This window comes from Ornithorhynchus anatinus, chromosome 7 (assembly GCF_004115215.2).
Source record: "Ornithorhynchus anatinus isolate Pmale09 chromosome 7, mOrnAna1.pri.v4, whole genome shotgun sequence".
NCBI lineage: Eukaryota > Metazoa > Chordata > Mammalia > Monotremata > Ornithorhynchidae > Ornithorhynchus > Ornithorhynchus anatinus.
In genome coordinates, this window is record NC_041734.1 from 60,396,393 (window position 1) to 60,424,361 (window position 27,969).

The 27,969-nt window shown below is 51.4% G+C and overlaps 1 protein-coding gene across 1 annotated transcript; it reads right to left on the reverse strand.

Annotated features, from left to right (window-relative positions):
* Positions 1 to 482: 482 nt before the first annotated feature.
* Positions 483 to 26,251, reverse strand: REN (renin). The gene is made up of 12 exons (XM_029069655.1): positions 26,231 to 26,251; positions 21,597 to 21,690; positions 18,882 to 19,095; positions 9,077 to 9,227; positions 7,684 to 7,807; positions 5,960 to 6,078; positions 5,275 to 5,471; positions 3,733 to 3,741; positions 3,136 to 3,258; positions 2,599 to 2,743; positions 1,818 to 1,916; positions 483 to 1,071 (listed from the first exon to the last, which is right to left on the reverse strand). The coding sequence occupies exons 1-12, from the start codon at positions 26,249 to 26,251 to the stop codon at positions 910 to 912; spliced, it is 1,458 nt and encodes a 485-aa protein (XP_028925488.1). The 3' UTR covers positions 483 to 909.
* Positions 26,252 to 27,969: the final 1,718 nt, after the last annotated feature.

Consider the following 27,969-nt stretch of genomic DNA (forward strand, 5'->3'; position numbering starts at 1 on the left):
GGCACATAGTAAGCACTTAACAAATACCACAATTATTATCATTTATCATTATTATTATTATCATCCCATTATTATTATTATCCCAACTCTGCCACTTGTCAGCTGTGTGACTGTGGGTAAGTCACTTCACTTCTCCGGGCCTCAGTTCCCTCATCTGTAAAATGGGGATTAACTGTGAGCCTCACCTGGGACGACCTGATTTCCCTGCATCTCCCCCCAGTGCTTAGAACAGTGGTCTGCACATAGTAAGTGCTTAACAAATACCAACATTATTATTATTAAAAAATACTTGATTGATTGACCCATCTGTGTATCCATGGGTTCCCATAGGTAGACCTGTGTTGTTTGGGAGTTTCTAGGTGTGCATTTGGTGTGCGTATTTGTGTGTAGATAAGTCATTTAAAAAATTTCTCTCAGGAAAACCCTGTGAGATCCCAAACTCTCCAAGCCCCCCAAGATAGATCTGATATCCCAGACACATATCTGAGCAGAAAGACTTTATTCACTTTATAATCAGTGCAGGAGAGAGACTGAGGGGAGAGAGGGCAGAGGCAAGCAATACTGAAGACTTACTTCTCTATCCCACTCCAATCAGAGGAATAGAACACAAATGGGAAAGAGAAACAGGGACGGAAAGACAGTGAGAGAAGGCGCTCCAAATCCTGCTGAGAATTAATTGGAGTTTTGGGGGAGTGAGAGGCAGAGGGGAACCACAGTGAAGTTTCCTAAAGCCTGTGGGCCCGAAGAGGAGGCCAGATGCGAAGAAGAAGGTTGGCCAGGGGCAGGGGCGGATGCCAGGAAAGTGGACGGTGTCTCCGCCATCTCCAAAGAGATAGATCTGGACTCACTCTGCCCTCCCGGGGCCGGCCCCCTGCGCCCGCCCGGCTGCTGGGTTCCATCCAGCCTCCTTCAACGGGCCATGGCGAAGCCAATGCGGTTGTTTTGCCGGTCGAACTCGATGTAGTAGCGGCGGATGAAGCTGGCACCCAGAACCCAGAGGGGCCCAAGAGGAGGATGAACGTCGACTCCTTTGAAGGCCAAGGGGCAGAGGACGTCGTCGAAGTCAGAATCCTGCAGAGGGGCAGGCAGTCCCCGCCACAAAGGACCACAGAGTCAAGATCTGACGGAAGCTTCAGTTTCTAGAAACCTAGTCTTTCACTCCGATTCCTCTACCCCCCGTACACACCTTCTTGTCCCCTCTACTTTCCACTCACTGGGCCTCTGCTCTCCAATCTCCTTCCTGGCTCTCCAACTCACTTTTCTTCTTTTATGGTATGGGTTAAGTGCTTACTCTGCACACAGTAAGCACTCAATAAATAAGATTGAATAAATACGATTGAATGAACGTGCCAGGCACTGTACTAAGCCCTGGGGTAGATACAAGCTAATCAGGTTGGACACAGTCTACGTTCCACATGAGCCTCACAGTCTTAGTCCCTATTTTACAGAAAAGTGAAGCGACTTGCCCGAGGTCACACAGCAGACAAGGGGCGGAGCCGGGATTAGAACCCAGGTCCTTCTGACTACCAGGCCCACGCTCTATCCACTAGGCCATGCTGCTTCTCACTTGAAATGCCTCCCCATGATCCATGATGAATCTCTCCCGGCCACCCCTTGCCCTCTCACCCCCACCATTTCCCTTCTCTACCCAATCAAACTGCCCAAAGAATCTTAGAATCCCAGAAAAGGAAGGTGCCTCACAGGTCATCCGGTCCAGTCTCCTGCCTCAGGCAGCGAAGTTCCTAATTATCAGCTGCCTGCCCTTTTCTTCAATCACCCCGCCTCCACTTCCAGCCCCTGAAGAAATTAGTTCTCACCTGGAGGACATAGTCTGAGCTGCTGAGTGGAAAGACTCTTCCTCCAAGATGGAACGAGATGTCAGGGAGCTGAGCCACCTCCTTACAGTCCACAGCATACTGTCGGGGAGAGAGAGCCAGGGGTTCAGTACGGTGCTCTGCACCAGTAAGCGCTCAATAAATATCGTTTGAGCAAAATTCAGGCACCTGCAACAGGAGATGGGAGCTTCAGGAGGCCGGGGAAGAAAGCTTGGAAAGCCAAGTGGACAAAGTGGATTGGAATAAAATCTGAAAACTTAGTTCTACCCAGAAGCAGCGGGTGGATTGGTGGATTTTGGGCCAGGAGTCGTGGGGAGTGAGTTCACTGCCCTTTGGGGCCTCTTCATAACGGGGAGGCCCAAAGTGGATCTGGCCCAAGTCTGTACTGATTGCGCACAGGGTGCATAACTATGCTTTCAAGAACCGCCCTCAGGGAGTCCCCATCATATAGAGGCAGCCAGTGAGGCCCGAGATCGATGCCCAGGAGGACACTGCCTCTTGGAGAGCTACAGTGATGACAAGATCTCGAAGTGGGGGGCGTGGTGGGCGGCAGGCTAGGCTGGCAGGTTGAGGACAGGGTGGATTTATTAAAGGAAGGCTTCCAGGAAGGGCCGGTGTCTTAGCTGGGATGTAAAGGAAGAGATGGAGGGGCCATTGGAAATGGGAAGGGAGGCTGTGGCGGGCAGTTGGGTCAGCTTGGACGAAGCCTTGGGCATAGGAAAGGGAAGGCTGGGTGAAAGCCCAGGGGACCAGTTCGGTTCACCATGTTTCCTCCAATCTTCTGAGCCCCGAGGATGTCCATCATGTGCTTCACGTCCTTAACTGGGCCAGTGATGAGCGTGGCCCCGGTGTCAACCATGGCGGCACAACCCTCCTGGCAGAACTGTAGAGTACGATCTACGGACACCCTGCCAGAAAGATCCAGAACGTGAGCCATCGTCCAAGCTTAGGACTGACCTTTCCCCGGCTTCCCTAAGGAGCACCCCACCCGCGCCCTCCTGGCTCCCCTTTCAGGGCCCCCTCATCCCTGCTCATCCCGACCGTCCAGCCTGCCCCCCTCCCAGATTGCCTGCCCAGAACACGACTCTTCCCAGGGGTCGTCGTCCATTGCTCTTCTGCGATTCAGAAGCTGGGGAAGGGGATGGGACAGGATGAAGAAAGTGAGGAGGAAATGTGAGATCATTTCCTCCAGGCTTGGGTCCACCCCAATGGAAGCTGTGCTTCAAGAGTTTGGAAGACAGATGGCTGTGGGGGGTTGGTGAAAGGAAGAGGGGCAGGGGAGGAGAGCAAGATTCCTGACCCCTTCATGTTGACCTGCCAGAAGCCCTTCTTGCTGACATCCAGGTAGTAGAAGTCGCCTTGGTAATAGGTCGGGTCACGTCCTCCCAGGATGATCTCTCCGCCGGGCACCATGTGGTCATTCCTGTGGGACAGAGCGTGACTCTGGGATGTCTGCCCCGAGGGGGCAACCACAAGGAAGAAGTCAAGGAGAGGGAGATAGGAAGGGGAGGGAAGTGGGGCAGGAAGGAGGCTCATAGGCCGCCCTCCAGGGAGCTGGGTGTCAAGTCTGGGACACGCTTGGGGGGTCTAGCCCAGCCATTTTTCCAGGCTGCGGGCCGCACAATGGATCCAGCCAGAGCTGAGGTTTCGGAAGGTCCCCGTGGGGAAAGAATGGCAAGCAAATGCATGCAACTTGCAAGTTATCATCCATTCTATTTTGGAGGTCAAGAACCCAGGGGTTGGGCTCTGGGGCCCCTCCCGCGCATCTCAGGGTCCTGGATGGCTTCCCGAGTCCCAAGGGCACTGTGCCGGTCCAGGGCAGTTGAGTCACCACCAGGAGCAGGGATGGGGCAGGAGGAGTTGGCTGGGGAGGGGCTGGTGGGAATGGCCTTCTTACTTGGAATTCCTGCAAAGAAAGAAAGAAGGGAGGATAACCCAGGTTCCAAGACAAACCCTCAGCCATGCCAGGGTCTGCTTCTCTGGGGAATCACGTGTTTGGAGAAGGCGAAGAGCAGACAATTTTGCACGTGTGTGAGTTGTGTGTGCGGGTCCGCGTGTGGGTATGGCGTTGCAAGCATTTGCTTGCTCACCCCAGCTTCCCGTCTCCACAACACTTAGGTACATATCCATATCCATCTATCTACGTATCTATCCACCTCTACCTCTATTTATACCTAAGTAGATAGATCTCTCTATATAGATATAGATATATACCTCCATATACATACAGATTGCTTTCCTACCTGTAATTTATTTTAATGTCTGCCTCCCCCACGAGTCTGTAAGCTCTTTGAGGGCAGGCTTTGTGTCCACTTACTCTACCGTAATTTTCCAAGTGCTCAGGACAGAGCTCTCCACACAGTTAGCCCTCAGTAACTATGCTGTTGCCTCTTCTTGGATTGGTGTTTATGTAAAATAATAATAATGATAATAATTAATAATTACAGTATTTGTTAAGTACTTACTTTGTGTTTTGCACTGTAAAGAGCACTGTGGTAGATACTCGTGAATGAGGCCAGATACAGTCCCTGTCCCACACAGGGTCCACAGTTTAAGTACAAGGGAGAACAGGTAATGAATCGCCATTTGATAGTTGAGGAAACTGAGGCACAGAGAGGTTAAGTGACTTGTCCAAGGCCACAGAGCAGGCAAGTAGCCGAGTCGGGACTTGAGCCAAGGTCTTCTGGCTCCCAGGCTCATGCTCCTACACACAGATGTATTTTTTAGCAGGTGTAGAGTCTGTGTGTAGATGTATTTGTGTCTTTTGTCCTATAAGCATGTGCATTCGTAGTTTTCCGAGAGAACTGTGCTTTTGAATTTATAGTAACTATGCATCTGTCTGGGAGTGTGTGAAAGAGCTGCATCCTGCAGCGGCCTCTGCCTCACTGTCACTGTCTCAGGTTTTCTCTAATCTTATCCTGTGCCACAGGGTTGCCCCTAGATGTCGTAGGCCGAGGGCAAATCAACTGCTGCGTGGCCAGTGGTTAGTGGACGGGAGAGAGAGGGGAGGGGACTTCGGGAGGCAGACTATTTACTGGTTCCACAGTTCAGCTTCTTAAATCAGCCTTCCTGGGACTGAGCCCAGAAACCCTTGATTTTGGGAGCTGATCTTGCCCCTTCCCAGACCGATCTCTTCTAATCTAAGTAGCTCTGCAGGAACCCCTAAAGGTGGAGTCCCAGGCCAGTTGCCTCAGTTGGCCTTCCTTAGGGGATGCCCAGCTGGTTTGTCTCTTTCGGCTACGACACCATGACCGTTCAGTTCATCAGCTCCCTGCCCTAAAACCGGGCTCATGTGGGGGTGGAGTGAATGAACAGTGGGGATTCAGTGACCCCGTGACCCCATTGAGTGACCTAACCTTCTCAGATGACCCCTTTGCCCGACATCAAAGCCCCAGCCCCCACCCTAAGAGAGAGACCCCCACAGGAAGCTCTGCCCCACCTGCTGTAGTAGACAGAGAAGACATCTTCCTTCAGGACATGCTGGGTGAGGATGTGGTCGAACACGGGGGTGATGCCGCCAATGGCCTGGGCGGGGTAGCCCATGCCCAGCACCCCATCAAACTTGGCATACATGAAGGAGGAAGTGGGCAGGGTCGTGATCTCGGCAAACATCTGAATGACTGGGATGCCACCAATCTGCAGGAGGAAGGAGGCAGGGATAGGGAGGGAGGGAGGGAGGCGGAACAGAGGGGAGAGATGGCTGACCCACTGCTGGGCATTCTGGCCCAGCGGACCCGAGGCAGACAAGCAGGAACCCTTTCAGGTTGAGGGTTGGGGGCACTGGCGACAGGTAAACAAGAGCTGAGGGTTCTGGGGTGAGAGGAGCAGGACCCGTTTTTAGTTTTACTTTAAATGGCTTACATGCAAATTATATACAGAGTCCCGATTATTTTAGGTGTCATCAGGTCAGACGAGTCCTGGACCCCTTTTGGCCATCTCTAGCTAGGAGCAAGTGAGGAAACGTCGGCATCCCGATTCAGGGGCTAGAGGCCCTTAAATTCCTCAAGTCATTGGCCACTCACATCCCTAAGTCCTATTGACTCAAGGGATAGGAGGCAGGGAAGGGAAGTATAGAAAGGGCAGAAACCCCAGAAACCTTGGGTCTGGCCTTTCCCCAGACTCACGGTCACCAAGTCCTGGCTCAAGAATCCTTTCACTGTCCCCGAGACGTAGCTGATGGCTATTTGGGTCCCGTTTTCCATGTACGTCTGCGATTGGGAGGCGTCGTAGAGGTTATGGGTTTCTGGAGGACAAATCAATTAATCAATCCATGTTATTTACTGAGAGCTTACTGTGTGCAGAGCAGTGCAATCCATCAATCAATGGGCGGCCTAATGGCGTAGGCCCCTGGGCCCCAGTCTCTGCCTGAGGCCCGAGGCGGGGATGGGGGTGAAGGGTCTGTTTGGAGGAGCCCGGGGCGGGAGGGAGAATGGCTGGCCGGCCAGATCGATGGCCCCGGTTAACAACATCGGCCTCACTCTCGTTTTGTTGTCCGTCTCCCCCGTTTAGACTGTGAGCCCGTCATCGGGCAGGGATTGTCTCTATCTCTTGCCCAATTGTACATTCCAAGCGCTTAGTACGGTGCTCTGCACATAGTGGGTGCTCAATAAATGCTATTGAATGAATTTATTGAGTGCTTACTCTGTGCAGAGCATTATACCAAGTGCTTGGGAGAGAACGCTACAATGGAATTGATGGGCATGTTCCCTGCCCACAGTGAGCTTACAGTCTAGAGGGGGAGACAGAGGTTTGTATAAATAAATGAATTACAGATATCCACATAAATTCTGTGGGGCTGAGGGTGGGGTAAATACCAAATGCCCCGGGGATACAGATCCAAGGACATAGATGGCGCAGAAGGGAGAGTTGGGGGAAAGAGGGCTTAATCAGGGAAGACCTCTTGGCTTTACTGTACTAAGCGCTTGAGAAAGTACAATACAAAGAGGCCGAGATGTTAGAAGAGGCAGTCGAACGGGAGACTTGAGCAGCAGGGTGACTCTCCCAGGGTCTCTGATCTAGTTCCTTCCCCCGTAAGCCCCGATTAAACCACTGACTGAACGGTCTGGCTGACAACAAAGCATATGAGCAGCCACGACTCCGGAGCCCTAATGCAGTGTGCTGTCATGGGCAAGTCACTTACGCGCATCTGAAACGAGGATAGAATCAATCAGTCAATCAGTTGTATTTTTTGAGTGCTTACTGTGTGCAGAGCACTGTACTAAATGCTTAGGAGAGTACAGGGTAACGTAGTTGGTAGACACGGTCCCTTCCCACAACGAGCTCACGGCTTAGAATGGAAGGCAGACGCTAAAATAAATAAATAAATGATGGAGATCTGCAAGAGTGCTGTAGGACTGAGTAGAGGTAGAATAAAAGCTGAAAATTCAAGTGTCAGGGTAACTCAGAAGGGAGTGGGAGAAGTGAAAATGAGGGCTTAGTCAGGGAAGGCCTTTTGGAGGAGATGTGCTTTTAATAAGGCTGTGAAGGTGGGGAGAGTGATCATCTGTCAGATATGAAGAGGGAGGACATCCGAGGCCAGAGATAGGAGGTGGGCGAGAGGTTGGCGGTGAGATAGCCGGAATCACCACCATCCCACCCTGGGTGACTAGGATGGTGACGGGACAGGAGGGAGTAGGCTGGAACGGCAGCAAGGAGGAGGTGAAGTGGGGGGATTACAGAACCAGCGGGTGTGCAGCAGTTAGGGTATATCGGTAAGTTGGATGGACCTCAGCAGGCCACCCGGTCCAGACCCTGCCTCCGGGCAGGTGAATGCCTAAACCGGGATCGATTCAGGGCAGGGCTACCGTTCCTTCCCTCTCTTTCCCATTCCCGGAGGCCCGTGGCTCACCGCAGGCAGAGTGGATAGGCTTGCAGTTGATGGAAGGCACCCAGAGGTTGGCAGAGCCCGTGTCGAAGATGACTTTGAAGGTCTGAGCTGGGCTGCCGATGCCGATCTCGCCAAAGTACTGCGCCTGCGAGGCAGAAGGAAGGAACTTCTCTGGGCAGCTGGTAGCGTCCTGGAGCTAGGACTGAAGCACTAGAGAACCAAGTTCTTGTCCCAGTTCTGCCCTGCCATGCTGGGTGACCTTGGGCAGGCCGCTTAACTTCTTTGGGTCTCACTTTCCTCATCTAGACAAATTATTCACGCCCCTTCTTACCACCCATGGATGTTGAAAGGGAAATGGGGATCGTGGAACCGAGAATAACTGGAGGATTTAAGAGGACTAATGCTTAACGGGGGTCTTACGAGGGGGTTAATGCTGCCAAAGATGCAATAGGAGTGCTCAAGATGCAGCATGGCCTAGTGGAAAGAGCACGGACCTTGGAATCGGAGGACCTGGCTTCTAATTCCCGTTCTGTCAACTGCTTGCCGGGTGACCTTGAGCAAATCACTGGATTTCTCTTTGCCCCAGTTACCTCAGCTGTAAAATGAGGATTCGATACCTGTTCTCCCTCCTACTTACGCTGTGAGCCCCATGCAGGACAGGGACTGTGTCCAACGTAACTGACATACACCTACCTCAGTGCTCAGGACAGTGCTTGACACATAGTAAGCCCTTAACGCATACCCTAAAAAAAGGAGTGAACTTGGGTTCAAATTCAGATGGAGGGGGCCAGAAACCGACTGGGATAAAGCTCTCCAAGGGATTTAAGGTAGAAAGCTACGGATCTGGAGGTTAATCAGGGCTTCTGGATTTTAGTTCTGATGCTACCGACCTGCTGGGTGAACTTAGGCAAAGGGCTTAGCTTCTCTGAGCCTCAGTTGCTGTAAAAAGGGGACAATTATTTTTGTCCCATCTCTCAGCGTTGCTGGGAAGATTATTATAAGACCTGGTAAATACCCATGGAGGGGAAGGAAAGCTTTGGGACTTGGTCAGCGCTCTGAAGCAAGGGAAAAATACCCAGAAGGAGAAACTGAGACAGAAGAGCAGTGTGGCTCAGTGGAAAGAGCCTGGGCTTCGGAGTCAGAGGTCATGGGTTCGAATGCCGCCTCTGCCGCTTGTCAGCTCTGTGACTGTGGGCAAGTCACTTCACTTCTCTGGGCCTCAGTTCCCTCATCTGTAATATGGGGATTAACTGTGAGCCTCACATGGGACCACCTGATCACCCTGGATCTAACCCAGCGCTCAAAACAGTGCTCTGCACATAGTAAGCGCTTAACAGATACCAACATTATTATCACTATTATTATTATTATTAGAAGAGACAGACGGAGAGAGGTGGAGGTCGAACTGACTCACGTCCAAGTAGTTGGTGAGAAGCATGGGGACTGTCCTGTTTTCAAGGGACCCCGGGCCAGCAGAGAAGCCTAGTTCAGCGTCCGTCTTCATGGTGACCTGACCCTGCTCTCGCATGCATTCCCGGAGAGAGGGCATCTTCCTCAGAGAGATCCTGGTCGGAGGAAGGAGGGAGAAGCAGAGAGTCTGATAATAATAATGATGGTATTTATTAAGCGCTTACTATAATGTTGGTGTTTGTTAAGCGCTTACTATGTGCAGAGCACTGTTCTGAGCGCTGGGGTAGATACAGGGTCATCAGGTTGTCCCACGTGGGGTTCACAGTCTTCATCCCCATTTTCCAGATGAGGTCACTGAGGCCCAGAGAAATGAAGTGACTTGCCCGCAGTCACACAGCTGCCAAGTGGCAGAGCCGGGATTCGAACCCATGACCTCTGACTCCTAAACCCGGGCTCTTTTCCACTGAGCCACGCTGCTTCTCTATGTGTCAAGCATTTTGCCAAGCTCTGGGGTAGATACATGATAATCAGGTTGGACACAGTCCCTGTCCCACTTGGGGCTCACAGTCTTAATCCCCTTTTAAAAGATGAGATTAGTGAGGTACAGAGAAGTGAAATTACTCGCCCAAGGTCACACAGCAGACAAGTGACAGAGCTGAGATTAGAACCCACGCCCTCCTGACTCCCTGGACTGTGCTCTATCCACTAGGCCACTCTGTCCCTCCTTCCCCCTCCCTTTTCTTCTTCTGTCCTCCACTCCCCTCCTCCCACCTCCATGGTGGCAGGAGGAGCCCAACCCAGTCCCAAGGACTGGAGCTGTTCCTATTCTGAGGGATTTTTTTGGATTTGTGTGTCTTTTTGGAATTGTTAAGTGTTCACTGTGTGTCGGACACTGTTCTAAGCCCTGGGGTAGTTACGGGACGAACAGGTCAGACACAGTCCCTGTCATACATGGGGGTATCAGGCTAAATCAAAGGGAGGATGATTAAATCCCCATTTTACCGATGAGGTAACTGAGACCCGGAGAGGTTAAGTGACTTGCCCAAGGTCTCGCACCAGGGAATTGGTGGAGCTGGGATTAGAATCCAGGTCCTCTGACTCCCAGGCCCGTACTCTTAGGACAGAGCCCGTCACCTCCCTTAGGCCTCTCATTCTAGTACTAAAAGCATAAACCCATCAGTAACCCGTCAGAGAAGCAGCGTGGCTCAGTGGAAAGGGCCCGGGCTTGGGAGTCAGAGGTTGCGGGTTCGAATCCCGGCTCTGCCACTTGTCAGCTGTGTGACTTTGGGCAAGTCACTTCACTTCTCTGTGCCTCAGTTACCTCATCTGTAAAATGAGGGATGAAGACTGTGAGCCCTAAGTGGGACAACCTGATTACCCTATATCTACCCCAGCGCTTAGAACAGTGCTCTGCACATAGTAAGCGCTTAACAAATACCAAAAAAAAAAAAGTAAGGTCATTTCTGGGCAAAATCAGAGGTCCACCCAAACCAGTAACTTGGCAGGAAAGTGCGGAGGAAGCAGAGAAGTCTAATGGAAAGAGTGGTCTGGAAGTCAAGAAACCTGGATTCTAATTCTGACTCTGCCCCTGGCCTTCTGTGTGACCTTGGGCAAGTCACTTAATTTTTCTGTGCAGAATTAATGTAATAATGTTAACAACAACAAAAATAAAAATAACCACTACAATAATAATAATTTCATTAATTAGGCAAGGGCTGCCCCTCAATATCCATCCTAAGGTTTAAGTTTGGATCATCCAGCACCTTTAACATTTCCCTTCCACGTCTCTAGATTTCCCTCTAGTAACCCATTAGGAATTGTAGATCGATCCTTGAATTTATCCAGTCCCCCTTCAACCAGGAACCAGCATGGCGCAGTGGATAAAGCAAGGGTCTAGGAAGCAGAAGACCTGGGTTCTAATACCGGCTCCGCCGTTTGCCTCTGTATGACCTTGGGCAAGTCACTTGAATTCTCTGTGTCTCAGTGTCTTCAACTGAAAATGGGAATTTAATACCTGTTTTGCTTCCTACTTGAATGTCCCATATGGGACAGGGCTTGTATCTGGCCCGATTAACGTGTACCTACCCCATTGCTTCGAACAGTGCTTGGCAAATAGTACGCACTTGAAAAATACCATACAAAGCAAAGAAATAAACCAACTGATGTCTTCATGCTGCACAACTTGGGCCGATGAATTCCACCTGCTCATCTCTCACTGTGGAGTTTTTACTTGTTTCAAACCTTCCACCCTCAGATTCCTTGGGGACCCCCTCATTACATTCCAGGGCCTTAGTACAGTGCTCTGCACATAGTAAGCGCTCAATAAATACTATTGAATGAATGAATCTTATGAATCAGAGAAGCAGCGTGGCTTAGTGGAAGGAGCACGGGCTTGGGAGTCAGAGGATGTGGGTTCGAATCCCGATTCCACCACTCGTCTGCTGTGTGTGACCTTGGGCAAGCCACTTAGGTTCTCTGTGCCTCAGTCACCTCATCTGTAAAATGGGGAGTGGGATTGAGAGTCCCACGTAGGACAACCTGATTACCTTGTAACTACCCCAGCGCTTAGAACAGTGCTAGGCGCATAGTAAGCGCTGAACAAATACCATAATTATCCAGTGCTTAGAACAGTGCCTGGCACATACTAAGTGCTTATCAAATACCATATTAATTCTTATTATTTTTATCCTATTGCTGTTGTCCCTCCCCATACTCTACATGGTTTGGTAGACTTCAATCATGTCTCCTCATGTGGAAATGCCTCCATTCCCCTGAACATCTCGCTCGTCCTCCTGCGATACCTTCGGCAGCTCCATTATAATCTTCCTTAAGATGCAACTGCTGGAAGGGCACACGGCATTTCAGGTGCCGAGAGTTCACGGTTGGTTCTTTTAGGAAGAACCGTGATCTTTCTACTAGACCATGTTGGGAAGCGGCGTGGTCTAATGGAAAGAGCACGGGCCCGGGAGTCAGAGGATCTGGGTTTTAATCCCGACTCTGGCACACCTGCTGTGTGACCTTAGGCAACACACTTCACTTCTCTGGGCCTCAGTTACCTAATCTGTAAAACGGGCTTTATGACTGTGAGCACCATGTGGGACAGGGATTGTGTCCAACCTGCATTTAATTTAACAGTGCTTGGCACATAGTAAGTGCTTAACAAGTACCACAGTTATTATTATTATTAGAATGCAGGGACTGTGTTCTTGGAGAGCCCCACGCTACAGTACTTCTTCCTGGACCAACGTAGCGCACACGCGGCAGTTTCCTGTGACATCACATCATGTCCAAGCGCTTAGTACAGTGCTCTGCACACAGTAAGTGCTCAATAAATACGACTGAATGAATGTTCCCTACAGGCCAAGACACGCCGCTGGAAGAATGCTCTCTGATTCTGCCCGGTTCTCCATCCAAAACACACAGTAAAAACTCTTGTATTGGCATAATAACAATAATAATTGTGGCTTTTGTTAAGCTCTTACTATGTGCTAAGCACTGTACTGAGAGGTGGGGCAAACAATAATAATAATGTTGGTATTTGTTAAGCGCTTACTATGTGTCAAGCACTCTTCTAAGCTCTGGGGTAGATGCAAGGTAATCGGGTTGTCCCATGTAGGGTTCACGTCTTCATCCCCGTTTTGCAGATGAGATAACTGAGGCACAGAGAAGTTAAGTGACTTGCCCAAGGTCACACAGCTGACAAGCGGAGGAGAAGGAGTTGGAACCCATGACCTCTGACTCCCAAGCCCGGGCTCTTTCCACTGAATCATGCTGCTTCTTCAAGTCATGGAAGCTAATACAAGTAATCAAGCTAACTGAGAAGCAATTGACAAGCTAATTGACAAGCCAGTTGAGAAGCAGTATGGCCTAGCGGCAGGAGCCCCGGCTTCGGAGTCAGAGGCTGTGGGTTCTCATCCCAGCTCTGCCACTTGTCCACTGTGTGACCTTGAGCAAGTCACTTGATTTTTCTGTGCCTCAGTTACCTCATCTGTAAAATAGAGATGAAGACTGTGAGCCCCAAGTGGGACAACCTCATTACCTCATATCTACCCCAGAGCTTAGATGAGTGCTTGGCACATAGTGAGCGCTTAACAAATACCATAACAGTAATAATAATAATCAGTTCCCACAGGGGCCTCACAGAGTATGTGGGAGGGAGAAGAGGTATTGGATCCCGATTGTCCAAGGTCACACAGTTGGGATGGGGCAGCACTCGGATATGAACCCAGGTATTCTGACCCCCAGGCCCTTGCTCTTTCCACTAGGCCACGCTAAAATCTCAGAATTGACAGTAATGGCCCAGCTTGGGGGCTGTTTGTTTGCACAGTGCTCTGCGTACGGGAAAAGCTCGATAAGGGCCACTGACTGACTGATTGCCGGGTTGATTTTTTTTTCCTCCACTCCCCGATGGAGTCCAGGGTTTAGTTGGCCTTCCTGGTTGCCGCTGCCCAGTGGATCAGTGACGGAACGACAGTGACTCTGAGATCTCGCTCCTCAGAAGCAGCGTGGCTCAGTGGAAAGAGCCCGGGCTTGGGAGTCCGAGGTCATGGGTTTGAATCCCAGCTCTGCCACTTGTCAGCTGTGTGACTGAGGGCAAGCCACTTCCCTTCTCTGGGCCTCAGTTCCCTCATCTGGAAAATGGGGATGAAGACTGTGAGCCTCACGTGGGACAACCTGATCACACTGTATCTACCCCAGCGCTTAGAACAGTGCTCGGCACATAGGAAGTGCTTAACAAATACCAATATTATTATTATTGTTAATGGCACATTCAGTTCTCCTGAAGTCTGAGGGGGTTATGTTCTTGCAAAACCAATGTTAAGGAAAACTCAGTCTTACTCTTCGAGTAAGACCATTTCTTCTGACACAATAGGAAGCTGTAGCCAGATAGATCTGCGCTAACGGAAGCACAGTCCCTAATTCCCTACCCTTATTCTAGCTGAAATAAATAGTGAAACTACCCATTAGGGCAGAACTGAGTGGACCTTAAAGTCTTCCTGGTCCCTAAATTCCTCCTTCAGCAATTTTCCTACCAGTATAATAATAATAATAATAATAATAATAATGTTGGTATTCGTTAAGCGCTTACTATGTGCAGAGCACTGTTCTAAGCGCTGGGGGTAGATACAGGGTAATCAGGTTGTCCCACGTGAGGCTCACAGTTAATCCCCATTTTACAGATGAGGGAACTGAGGCACAGAGAAGTTAAGTGACTTGCCCACAGTCACACAGCTGACAAGTGGCAGAGCTGGAATTCGAACTCAGGACCTCTGACTCTGTGGCAGGAAGAAAGGGTTTCACCCCTTCCAAGCCTAAAAACAAATTAAGACACCTCCACCCCCAACCTTCTCCATACCCTAACCTTCTCTTCCTCAGGCTAAATACAAAATCTCAGTTCTTTCAACTCTTCTGTCAAGATGCAGGAGAAGCTGTCAAAAAATACACTGTACCTGGAGACATCTTAAAAGATTTCTTGCTACAAATGTGAAGTCTATCATCATTACCTCAGCCAGGACTCTTTCCCTATAGAAAAAGGAAGAGGTTCCCCAACCCCCGGTTGCTGTGCAGGTGGGGACTTAGTAAGCAGAGTAATAATAATGTTGGTATTTATTAAGCCCTTACTATGTGCAGAGCACTGTTCTAAGAGCTGGGGGAGATACAGGGTCATCAGGTTGTCCCTTGTGAGGCTCACAGTCTTCAGCCCCATTTTACAGATGAGAGAACTGAGGCCCAGAGAAGTGAAGTGACTTGCCCACAGTCACACAGCTGACAAGTGGCAGAGCCGGGATTTGAACCCATGACCTCTGACTTCCAAACGCGTGTTCTTTCCACTGCGCCACGCTGTAGCCTAATGGATACGGCACAGGCCTGGAAGTCGGAAGGACCTGGGTTTTAATTCCGGCTCTGCCATTTGTCTGCTGTGCGACCTTAGCCAAGTCACTTCACTTCTCTGTGCCTCAGTTACCTCTTCTGTAAAATGGGGATTGAGACTGTGAGCTCCATGTGGGACCGGGACTGTGTCCAACCTGCTTACATCTACCCCAGAGCTTAGCCCATAGTACCTGCAACATAGTAAGTGCTTAACAAATACTGCTATTATTATTATTGCTATTATTATTAAGCATCTCCAGGCCCAGCATGAGGGCAAGCCCTGGGCTAGGGCCTCGCTAAGTGTGGGCAACGGGTGGGTTTCTAAAGCGGGTTTTGGCCCGGCCTACCCCACACCTCTGCTCAGAGGTCACCAATGTAGTTTCAGGACCCATAGTCACGAGGAATCCTAAACTCCTCACTGCTTTTGGGGTTTCTATCAGAAGCAGCGCGGCTTAGTGGAAAGAGCCCGGGCTTGGGAGTGAGAGGTCGTGGGCTCTCATCCCGGCTCCGCCGCTTAACAGCTGTGTGCCTTTGGGCCAGTCACTTCACTTCTTGGGGTTCCAGTTCCCTCATCTGGAAAATGGGGATGAAGACGGTGAGCCCCCCCCCCCCCCGTGGGACAACCCGATCGCCTTCCATCTCCCCCAGCGCTTAGAACAGCGCGTGGCTCAGCGGAAAGAGCCCGGGCTTGGGAGTCAGAGATCAGCGGTTCGGCTCCCGGCTCTGCCACTTGTCAGCTGTGTGACTGTAGGCCAGTCGCTTCCCTTCTCTGGGCTTCAGTTCCCTCCTCTGTAAAATGGGGGTGAAGACGGTGAGCCTCACGTGGGACCACCTGATGACCCTGTAGCTACTCCAGCGCTTAGAACAGTACTCTGCACATAGTAAGCGCTTAGCGAATACCAACGCTGTTATTATTATTACATAGTAAGGGCTTAACAGATATTATTATTATTATTAGTGTTTCGGAAGAAGATGAAGGCTGGGGAAGGCCCATCTAGGGAGCTGCCTCAGTGCCATTATACAACAGCAGGGGGCAGCAGATATCCACTTGCGAGAGACCCTTCCCCCCTCCCCCCCCCATTCTCAATGAGCTGGGAGTCCCACCAAGAGGGTAATCAATCAATCGATCAATCGATCAATCACTCGTTTGTAAAGCATGTTTACTGTTTACAGAGCACCGTTCTAAGTTTCTGGGCTCCCTTTGGCCCCCGTAGCGGGACTGGCCATCAACGGGAAGCGGCGTGGCACAGTGGAAAGAGCCTGGGCTTCGGAGTCAGAGGTCATGGGTTCGACTCCCGGCTCTGCCACTTGTCATCTGTGTGACTGTGGGCGAGTCACTTCACTCCTCTGGGCCTCAGTTACCTCATCTGGAAAATGGGGATCAACTGTGAGCCTCACGTGGGACAACCCTGTATCTACCCCAGCGCTTAGAACAGTGCTCTGCACGTAGTAAGCGCTTAACAAATACCAACATTATTATCAACTCACAGTGCATCCTGGTGGATCCGCCCACACATCCTGGCCACAACTCTGCTCAGCCCTGGGCTCCGTGAGGCCATCACCTCTCTCCCCTGCCGGGGCTAAGAGCTGGGTCGTCCTGGAACCCCAGTGACCTCCCCATCTGTAGTCCTGCGGGTCACTTAGGCAGGAGGCGGCAATAGAATGGGAGTCAGGGCCAATCAATCAGTGGTACTTATTAAGAGTCTACTGTGTGCTGAGCGTGGGACTCCAGGCTGGAAGGGGCAGAGGTCCGATTTGGCACCCAGAACAATGATCCAGCCATGTTAATAATAATAATGTTGGTATTTGTTAAGCGCTTACTATGTGCCGAGCATTGTTCTAGAGCTGGGGTAGATAAAGGAGGGTGGGGGTCCTTGGGGGGGGGTCACTATTATTGGGCTCAGCTCCCTTCTCCTCTCGCTTCCACCCCCTGAGGTGGGTCTGGAATAGCCCTGAGACAGCAGAACCAAGTAGACGGACCTCACTGAGAGTTTCCAACAGTCAAAAAAGAGTGACGAAGCAGCGCTCGAGTTCCCCTTCTGGGTCCCCGAGGCACAAGTCGGGGAGGGGAGGGGAAGACTGAGGTCCCAGAGTTTGATAGGACCCCAAGAGGCCATCGGCTGAGCCCCTTACTCTGGTGGGCCCTTTTGGGGGAAGCCCTGGAGGGAGGGAGAGACCCCAGACGAAGCAGTGAGGCCCGAGAATCAACGTGGCCTAGGGGATGGAGCACGGGCCTGGGAGTCAGAAGGATCTGGGTTCTGGTCCGGTTCCACCACTTGTCCACTGTGTGACCTCGGGCAAATCACTTAACTTCTCTGTGCCTCAGTTACCTCATCTGTGAAATGGGGATTAAAACCGTGAACCCCTGTGGGACCTTGTATTACCTTTCATTCATTCACTCATTAGTATTTACTGAGCACTTACTATGTGCAGAGCACTGCACTAAGCGCTTGGAATGGACAATTCGGCAAAAGATAGAGACAATCCCTGCCCATTGACGGGCTTACAGTCGAATCGGGGGAGACAGACAAAAACAGTAGCAATAAATAGAATCAAGGGGATGTACATCCCGTTGACAAAATAAATAGGGCAATAAAAATACATACAAATGAGCAGATGAGCACAGTGCTGAGGGGAGGGGAAGGTAGAGGGGGAGGAGCTGAGGGAAAGAGGGGTTAAAAGGAGTCTTAGCTGAGGGGAGGTGAAGGGGGGGGCAGAGAGTCAGCTGAGGGAGCAGAGGGAAAAGGGGAGCTCAGTCTGGGAAGGCCTCTTGGAGGAGGTGAGCTCTCAGCAGGGCTTTGAAGAGGCGGAGGTGAGGAGGGAGGGCATTCCAGGACAGCGGGAGGACGTGGGCCAGGGGTCGACGGTGGGGTAGGCGAGAACGGGGGACGGTGAGGAGGCGGGCGACAGAGGAGCGGAGCGTGCGGGGTGGGCGGTAGAAAGAGAGAAGGGAGGAGAGGTAGGAGGGGGCGAGGTGATGGAGAGCCTCGAAGCCTAGAGTGAGAAGCTTTTGTTTCGTGCGGAGGTCGATAGGCAACCACTGGAGGTTTTTAAGAAGGGGAGTGACAGGCCCAGAGTGTTTCTGCAGGAAGATGAGCTGGGCAGCGGAGTAAAGAATAGACTGGAGCGGGGAGAGACAGGAGGAAGGGAGATCAGAGAGAAGGCTGACACAGTAATCCAGCCGGGATATTATGAGAGCCTGTACCAGAAAGATAGCCGTTTGGGTGGAGAGGAAAGGGCGGATCTTACCTGATTTTCTTATATCTACCCCAGGGCTTAGAACGGTGCCTGGCACACAGTAAACTGTTAACAAATACCATAAAAAAAACCCAAGCCCCCCCAGGTCCCCTTTCCCTCCTCTCTAGAGAACAGGCTTAGCATTCGTGGCTGGGGGAGCCGCTTCCGGAAAGGCCCTGCTGGGACGACTTTTACCTCCATGCAGTGGCCCACAGGGAAGAGGCTTGCAGCTGGTGGGAGAGGAGGACACTCCCTACCCTGAGTGAAACGGATCCTGGAAAATAGGCCAGTTGGACCAGTGGTTGAAGCACGTGAGCTTGTTGTGGGCAGGGAATGCGTCTGTTTGTTGTTGTATCGTACAGTGCTCTGCACACAGTAAGTGCTCAATAAATATGATTGAGTGAATGAATGAAAGTACCTTAAAGTACCGGGCAAAAGAGAGGCTACCCAGGAGTGAGGGTGTAGGGCAGGGGAAAGCGGATGAGGGCCATGAAGCGTCCTTATTTCAGATTTCCTTCACGTGTGGGGATTGCCCAGATTTTGAGCCAAACCAGCCTCCTTTAGGTTTATCCTGTCTCCACCTCTACCCCCGCCCCCCACTCCCCTCCGGTCCCTGGCCCTCCCCGTATTGGCCCCAGGAAGAAGAGTAAGGGACAAGAAGCAGACCCAGCCCTGGGGGCTGCCTGCTGTCCCAGTGTTACCGTCTGAAGAAGCCGGTGGCTGGACCGAACAAGCCCGAGACCACGACCAGGAGACACCAGCACCACATCCTGTCGCTCTGCCGTCGGGCGGCGGGTCCGTCTCCCGGGGATCGCCGGTCGCCTGAGCCTCTCCAGAACTGCTCCTGCTGCCTTTTATCCTCCCGCTCCTGGGCGGGATTCTCCTCTCTTGATTTATGGGACACCGTCCCAGTTCCTGGTCAAGGGCAGGGTGGCCGGAGGTGAGGGGGCCGGGAGGGGCGGCCAGACCTGCTCCACGCAGGAGATGATGCCAGATCCTTTGGCCACCCCGGCGGGGGGCAGGGTCTCCCCAGCCCCCTTGGCACCAGTAGGGGAGAACCGGGGAGGGTGGTCCGAAGCCAGTCATTCACTCATTCAATCGAATTTATTGAGCGCTGACTGTGTTCAGAGCACTGTACTAAACGCTTGGAAAGTACGATTCTGCGCCGCTCACACGTGCTCCTTCATTTATCCTCTCTCCCTTCCCCATGGCACGTATATATATGTATATCTGCAACATTTATTTATCTACTAATCTGTTTTAATGTCTGTCTTCCCCTCTAGATTGTGAGCTCGTTGTGGGCAGGGAGTGTGTTTGATGTAAGTCCGTCAAAAGGCAGGGGACTGTCTCTATCTTTACCGATTTGTACATTCCAAGTGCTTAGTACAGTGCTCTGCACCTAGTAAGCGCTCAGTAAATACTACTGAATGAATGTTCTATTGTACTCTCTCAAGTACTTAGTACAGAGAAGCAGCGTGGCTCAGTGGAAAGGGCCCAGGCTTGGGAGTGAGAGGTCATGGGTTCTAATCCCGGCTCCGCCGCTTGCCAGCTGTATGACTTTGGGCAAGTCACTTAACTTCTCTGTGCCTCAGTTACCTCATGTGTAAAATGGGGATTAAAACTGGGAGCTCCACGTGGGGCATCCTGATCAGCTTGTATCCCCCCAGCGCTTAGCACGGTGCTTTGCACATAGTGAGTGCTTAACAAATACCACCATTATTATTATTATTATTACGTTGCTTTGCGCACAGTAGGTGCTCAATAAATACGATTAATCATAATAATAATCCAGACCCTAACCCTAGCTCAAACTCACATCCTAACCCTAATCTTTCCTCTAAAACAAACCCTAACCCTGAACCCTCCTGGGGTTCTTTCTAGAATTTTCTCTTTCTCCCTCTCCTTTCTCTACCCCTTGATCCTCTTCCCCACTTTCCTCCTTAAGCTCATGCGTTCACCCACCACCTTCCCTCTCTTCTCCACCCCCACCCATTGCCTGTCCGGAAGGCAACCCTGAGTCTTACAGAGGTTGCTGACCTTTCCTCTCCCGGACTGTGGGAGCCAGAAGACCTAGATTCTTCTAATCCCAGCCCTGCCACTAATGACCTGGGTGAGCTTGGGTGGTCTTGCTAACTCTTTTAAGTCTTGGTTGCCCCCCATCCCCACCCTCTTTAAAATGAGACCATCCTTTTCTGTGGGTTTATTCCACCAGGGGATGTTGAGACACAATGCAAAGGCCTTGGATTCTCAAACACTTAAAGAGTCTTCTCAAGCTGTTGGACGATGTTAGGTTAAATGACGACAGGTTAAATGACGACATCCGAGGGGGTGGCTTGATGTGGGGAGGGGAAGAGAGGTCAGGAGAGGGTTAAACTGAGGTGAGTGAATGCAGGTCATTGGAACTGAGAAGAGAAGGGTTAAAATGATGAATGCCCTCAATTCTGCCATAATAATCATTAGTAATAATTCTGGTACTTCTTTTGTGCTTACCGTGAGCTAAGCACTCTTCTAAGCCTTGGGGTAGATACAAGCTAATCGGGGTGAACGCAGTTCCTGTCCCACGTGGGGCACACCGTCTAAGTAGGAGGGAATGAGAGTTAATCCCCATTTTACAGATGAGGTAACTGAGGCACAGAAAGGTGAAGTGACTTGCCCAAAGTCACAGGACAAATGTGATATGTGGCAGAGCCGGCATTAGAACACAGGTCCACTAGACCATGCTTCCTCTCACAAGGTCACACTGTCATAACACAACGTGTAGTGGATAGAGCACGGGCTTGGGAGTCAGAAGGTAGTGGGTTCTAAGTCCAGTTCTGCCATTTGTCTGCTATGTGGCCTTGGGCAAGTCACTACACTTCTCTGTGCCTCAGTTACCTCATCTGTAAAAGGGGGATTAAGACTGTGAGCCCCACGTGGGGCAAGGACTGTGCCCAACCTCATTTGCTTGTATCCACCCCAGAGCTAAGTACAGTACCTGGCACGTAGTAAGCGCTTAACAAATACCACAATTATAGCACGTTTTCCCGGACTCTTTGGCTTAACTGCAATTAGGGAGTGAGGGAGGCCCTTCTGTTGCCATGAGCTGGTCCGGGCTCAGTGTGCTCTGTTACTGAAGAAAGCAGCTGCAAACACGCACGTGGCACCAGATCCGGGACAAGGTGTAGGGTACGAGTTCTCCTTACCATGGCGGAGTCACGGGATTTCATTTATTCATTCAGTTGTATTTATTGAGTGCTTACCATGTGCAGAGCACTGTACTAAGCACTTGGGAGAGTACAATACAACGACACACAGACATATTCCCTGCAGACTACGAGCTAACAGACTAACGCCACCTCAACGTTACAGGGACGTAGTCCCGGCACTACACGTTGGCAGAACCTTGCACTGAGGGAGAATCTCACTTCGGTCTTTACCTTGTGCCCTCCACCAAACTACTGGCCCTCTCAGCGCCGGATCCAGGAGGACAAAGGCTGTAGGAGGAGGCTCCCGAATTTTGCCATCGCTTTTCTAGCCAGGATGGGCAGTGAAAACACACATGCTGGCAGAACAGGTTGCATTTTGTTTTTCGGATCCCCACTGTGCCCGGCAAGGACGTGGCAATGAATATTGAAGAGGTTTGACAAGAGGTCACCTGGAACAACTCCCGCTCCCTGTGAAAGCCCCTGTGCCCACCCCCTGAGGCCCAAAGGAGAGAGACTCTGCTGCCTGACTTTCCAGGTAGCTCAGAGAAGGCCAATCTCGTGTCCAGGGGTACACCTGGTGTCGGCAGACCCCACTGACTGAGCTGAGGTGAGGGCAAGGGTGCCGGGGGTCATGGGCAACCCCAGAGCCTCAGGGGGCTTAGAGTCCAGAAACCCTCCTCTGGGCTTTGGGAAAGCTCTGACTCGGCTGGACAAGGCCCCTGGGACCGGGGGACACTTCTGACCGTTGCTTTCTGCTTCCTTTCCCACAGTGGCCCCTTGACGCAAGCTCCTCAAACAGCCTCCTGAGCTGGGACTGAACCGGTCCACCCCTCAGAGGGCAAAAGCCACTCAGGGGCAGGGGAGCAGGGAGTCAGTGGGTGGGTCTCTATGTTGGAGCCGATCCCCGGGGCTGGGGGAAGGATAGCGGTGACCCACAATTGGGGTTCTAGGATTCTTGGGTTCCAACCTCTCTTCTTCCCACCTCGGGGGCTCCTTTCTCCATAAAATAGAGAAGAGGGGGATCCGGTTTGATTATGCTGGGGGCCTGAGGGTCTTCATGCAGTAAGTGATGAGCTGGGAAGGTCACACAGGGAACAAAGACAAAAGCACTGGACCTCTAGAGCCCTGTCTCCGGGGAGAACTCAGCAGTTTTACAGACGCTGTTACCGAAGGATCTTTCCCACCTCAACTCACTCATCCCCCTGCCTTCATTGATTGATTCATTCATTCATTCATTCTTTCAGTTGTATTTGAGCACTTAGAGAAGCAGCGTGGCTCAGTGGAAAGAGCACGGGTTTTGGAGTCAGAGGTCATGGGTTCGAAACCCGGCTCTGCCGCTTGTCAGCAGTGTGACTGTGGGCAAGTCACTCAACTTCTCGGTGCCTCAGTTCCCTCATCTGTAAAATGGGGATTAAGTGTGAACCTCACGTGGGACAACCTGATTACCTTGTATCTACCCCAGCGCTTAGAACAGTGCTCTGCACATAGTAAGCGCCTAACAAATACCAACATTATTATTACTGTGTGCGGGGCACTGTACTAAGCACTTGGAAGAGTACACTATAACAACAAACAGACACATTCCCTGCACACGAACTTACAGTTTAGAGGGAGAGACAGACGTTAACATATATATAAATTTAAGTGCTGTGGGGCTGGGAGGGGGAATGAATAAAGGTAACAAGAAAGGGTGATGAAGAAGGGAGTGGGACAAGAGGGCTTAGTCAGGGAAGGCCTCTGGAAGGAGATGTGCCCTCAATAAGATTTTGAAGTTGGGAAGAGTAATTGTCTGTTGGATAGAAGAAGGGAAAGGGCATTCCAGGGTAGAGGCAGGACGTGGGTGAGAGGTCGGCGGCAAGATCGAGTTTAGCATTAGAGGAGCTAAATGTGTGGGTTGGGATGAGGTGAGGTAGAAAAGGGCAGGGTGATTGAGTGCTTTGAAGCCAAAGGTGAGGAGCGGTGGGCAACGGCTGCTCCCCCAGCCCCAGCTGGGGTTCCTGCTCCGCTAAAGGATACTCAAAGGAAGAGAGTTTATGCCATCTCTCCTGGCCACCGTTCCAGTGGTTCATGCTTCTCCTTGGTATGAGCACATTCTCCCATAGTCCTCTGGGGCAGAGCAGGAATACGGCTCCTGATCGTATAGACCAGGAGACCGAGAACAAGAGAAGAAACGCAGCAGATCATCCCACCGGGTTACAGTGCAGGACTTTTTCCCTCTCCGTCGGATACATTTTCCAACCAACTCGGCCAAAGGAAACAGCCTAGTCCACTAAGACCACCGAACAGCTTGGTATTCGCCAGAGCAGGAGGACTTGACGTTCTCTTGGCCGAGAATCCGGTCCCACATCTACCCAGAAGAGGGTTCCCCGAGGCCCTGAACTCCTTCCCATGGTGGGTGAGAGGAAGGGAGAATGGGAGAGGGGAGGGAATTTATCTGAGGTCATCTACGAGGTGCCTCCATCCGAGAAGTCTGCCTGCCTCTAGACTTTTCCCACAGAGACTTCTTGGGGCCTTTTGACTGCTGGGGCCCCCGGCTGCGTCACACCGGGGTCACAAGAGGGTGGGACAGAAGTCTCAGGTTACCTGGGTCCAGAGCCCGGGAGAGCCTCAGGGACGTGAGAACAGGTTGGGAGACACATAAATTTCCTCTCCCTTTCTCCCAAGGAACTGGGAAAGCTGGAGATTTCTTAACCTGTAAACCAAGGCCCCCTTACTCTCTCCCTCCACCGTTAGCAGCGGCAAGCCGGGCACCTGTCCCAGGGCAAGAAGGTTCTGGGGACCCAGGGCAGTGTGGGTCGATTCTCAACTTGCCTCCTGCCAGGGCCCGACTCACCCGTGACCGGGGCCCGGCCTCTTCTCCCCAGCCTCTCCTCCTCCCCGGCCTCCTCTCCTCCAGTGGCCCCCTCAACCCTGCACTCTCCCAGAGCCTCAGGTGGCAGCAACCCAGTTCCTCAAAGGAATTTTTCAATCAGGGCCGGGCCCTGCATGCGGAGATGAGCAGCTGAGGCCTTGAAGGGGAATGAAAGGGTGACGAACGGGGCCTTCGTAGCCGGTGGAAAGGCGGCATTGTGTGGGCGTGCACTGCGGGAGTGAACAATTGAGTGAAGAGTTCCGGGGACGGGGTCGTGAGCTTGAAGCGGGAGGGTCCTGAGGGGTGGGAACCGGTTGCTTTCCTGGGGACCCATGGAGGAAACCGATTGAGGTCTCAGGACCAGGGTGTTCCTGACCCAGACCCCCAGCAGAGGGACTTGGGCCCCCTGGCTCTGAGGTGGCCAGGGGAAGCCCAGATGGGGTTACGGTAACCATCCTCCTAGTTTTCAGCTGGCCTGTCCCCTGCCGGAACTAGGACGAAATCGGGCACTTTCTCACGCCCAAGATACTCAAGTACTGTGCCCAGCCAGGGACTCCAGCTTCCAAGTTCCATAGGCTGGCACATGGTTGGACCTGGGATGGGAATGCTGTGGTTCTGGGAACAGTCAGAGGCCAGAGATCCCCGAAGAAATGTTCTAGGGTTTGGGGAGATTCTGGTTGAATCAGGCAGGTTTCTATAAAAACGGCAGCAGTGTGACATCATCCCGCCACCCTGGCCCCAGGCTCTCTCTCCGTTCTGCTGGGCCTCAATCTTGGCTCTTTCCCCTTGGTCTTGGCCCTGTCCGAGTCTGTCTTCCCGGTCCTTAAGGGATCAACTCTCCCAAGGCATTTGGAAGACTGGCCTAATGGTAGGAGAATGCAGGGAGGAATTTTCTCAGTCGAGAAGGACCAGGAGAGAGAACCAAGTCCAGCACTAAATAAAAATCCCCGTGGAGAGAAGCCCCCAGAGACACCCACTGGGGGCCTAGTCCTGGCCACAGCCCCCACCCCCCAACATCAGTGCCTCCTCAGAAGCTCGAGTTATAATCCATGTGGGCACTGATCCTGGGGAAAAGGGGGGAAGGGTGTGATATTACCAGCGTATTTCAGCCCTAAATTCTGGCTGAAAAAGCCCTGGAGTCACGTGGACCCCAGTCAACCTCTGTTGGACCTTAAAGCCCTCCAGTTTATCTGTTCCTCTAAAGCAGGCTTTGGGGGCAACCTACTCATTGCTCCCCAAGTCTTTAATTTATATATTATAAATTATTCATTGATAGTAATGTCTGTCTCCCCCTCCAGACTATAAGGTCGCTGTGGGCAGGGACCAAGTCAGCCCACTCTATTGTACAACACTCTTCCAAGCACTTAGTTCAGAGCTTTTGCACGTAGTAAGCACTCAATCAATACCATCGATTAATTGATTGATTGATTGATTGATTGCAGCCATATCATTGCCACCACTCGATGGCTGAAGTCACCGATGGCGTAGAGGTCATCAGGGATTAGTCTATCACCCCCATCCCTAAGCTGGCTCCAGAAAGTTCATGGACAGAGTGCTTCTTCCCACATCCACAGCTCCCCAATCAACATGTCTACCCGGTTCCCAGAGTTTCTCCTCCAGCCTCTACCAGAGGCAGACACCAAGACCTGAGAGCTTCACAATATTTAATAAGTTCTTAACAAGATAACAAATGAAAATCCTGACCCTGGATCTATTACTTCCCATTCCAGGACACTGTAATTCCCCACGGTTGTCCCAGGGTGTCCCAACATTGTTCTCCGTGTCAGGAGCAAGAGCCTCATTCTTCCAGAGTTCTAGCCGCTGCACTTTGAATTTCCAGGGATCCTCTCCAATCTCTCCCTGTGTCCATCCAGGATCCACAGCATTCATTCACTCAATAGTATCTACTGAGCACTTACTACGTGCAGAGCACTGAACTAAGCGCTTGGAATGTACAAGCATGAGCTCTCCCTATGTCCTGCTCTCCTAGAGACACAGCTCACTCATCTCTCACCTCTAAGATGGCACCCAACATGGACCCCCTTTTTCCTCCTCAATCCCTCTCTCTGATTGGTTTGGCTAGACTTTCAGGGAAGAGACTCTCCTGGTTTCCTCCTCCCTCTCCTAAGTCTGAAGGCCAGGGAAACTGGTCATCACATAGGGGTAGCCACTTGTCCACTTTCAGCCAGTCTGTCCCCCGCCTGATGCTGTGTGGGGGTGAGAGGTCGGCCAAGGGTTTTCTTGAGTTGGGTGAGCCCAGAGCTGGAAGAATTGTCAATCAATCAGTCAACCACGCTTATTGTGTGCTTACCGTGTACAGAGCACTGTACTAAGCGTTTGGGAGAGAGCTATATAAAAGAGTTGGTAGGCACGTTCCCTGCCCACAGTGAGCTTACAGTCTGGAGAGGGAGACAGACATTAATATAAACTAATAAAATACAGATAAATACATAAGCGCTGTGGGGTTGAGGGTGGGGTGAATAAAGGGAGCAAATCCAAGCACAAGGGTGAAGCAGAAGGGAGTGAAAGAAGAGGAAATGAGGGCTTTTACTCTACTTTTGAAGGTGGGGAGAGTGATCATCTGTTGGATATTCATTCATTCATTCATTCAGCCGTATTCATCGAGCGCTTACTGCGTGCAGAGCACTGTTCTAAGTGCTTGGGAGAGTACGATGCAACAACAAACAGACACGTTCCCGGCCCACAACAAGCTTACATCCTAGAGGGATATGAAGAGGGAGGGTGTTTGAGGCCAGGACATGAGTGAGAGGCTGGTGGCGAGATAGATGAGACCGAGGTTCAGCGAGTGGGTTGACATTAGGAGAGTGAAGTGTGTGGGCTGGGCTGTAGTTGGAAAGCAGTGAGGTGAGGTAGGACGGGGCCAGGTTTAGAGTGCTTTAAAACCGACTGTAAGGAATTTCTGTTTGATGTGGAGGTGGATGGGCAACCACTGGAAGTTCTTGAGGAAGGGGGAAATGTGGACTGAATGATTTTGTAAAAAAATGATCAGTGCGACAGAGTGAAGTATGGACTGGAGTGGGGAGGGTCAGGCAGGGAGATCAGCAAGGAGGCGGATGAAATGATCAATACGGGGTAAGATAAGTGCTTGGATAAACATGATAGCAGCTTGGATGGAGAGGAAAGGGTGGATTTTAGTGTAGTTTGCATTTCTAGGCCTCCATCTTTAGTCCAGGCGAGGGTCTTGGAATGCCGTGGGGGCTTGGGCTTGAAACTCCCTTGGAATGGAAAGTCTCTCTCTCACATCATGTGTGAGGACAAGAATCTTGTATGGAGGCAGCATGGCTTAGTGGAAAGATGGACGACTAGGAGTCAGGAGACCTGAACTCTAGGCTTGACTCTACTTCTTGCCTGTTACATGACCTTGGACAGGTCACTAAATTTCTCTATGCCTCAGCCTTCTCATCTGTCAAGTGGAGGTGAAATACTTGTTTCCTTTCCTGAGAAGTCCTCCCTCACTCTCTAAAGTTCATTCCCTGGATTGGTCCACCCCGTATCCCTCCCAGAGAGCCCCCTGGTGTGGATCTATCACCCACATGAGTCAGGGACTATGTCCAACCTGATTATCTTGCATCTACCCCAGTGCTCAGCACAGGGTTTGTCGCACACTAAATGCTACCATGGGCAGCGTCAGCGGGATATGCAGAAATTACACCATAACACAGATATTTGCCTTTATTCATCAGATTGCAATTCACAAACTTCCGTAATAGACACAGTCGGGCTTGTCTCCTT

What these genes read in the sequence shown, in the direction of transcription:
- REN (XM_029069655.1), bottom strand. Translation starts at nt 26,251, where the DNA reads ATGTTGGGTGCCATCTTAGAG. An exon ending in AGTTTGGTGGAGGGCACAAG is followed by an intron (nt 19,096 to 21,596) that starts GTAAAGACCGAA and finishes GCCCTTGACCAG; the next exon opens with GAACTGGGACGGTGTCCCAT. An exon ending in GCTCAGACTATGTCCTCCAG is followed by an intron (nt 1,072 to 1,817) that starts GTGAGAACTAAT and finishes GCCCCTCTGCAG; the next exon opens with GATTCTGACTTCGACGACGT.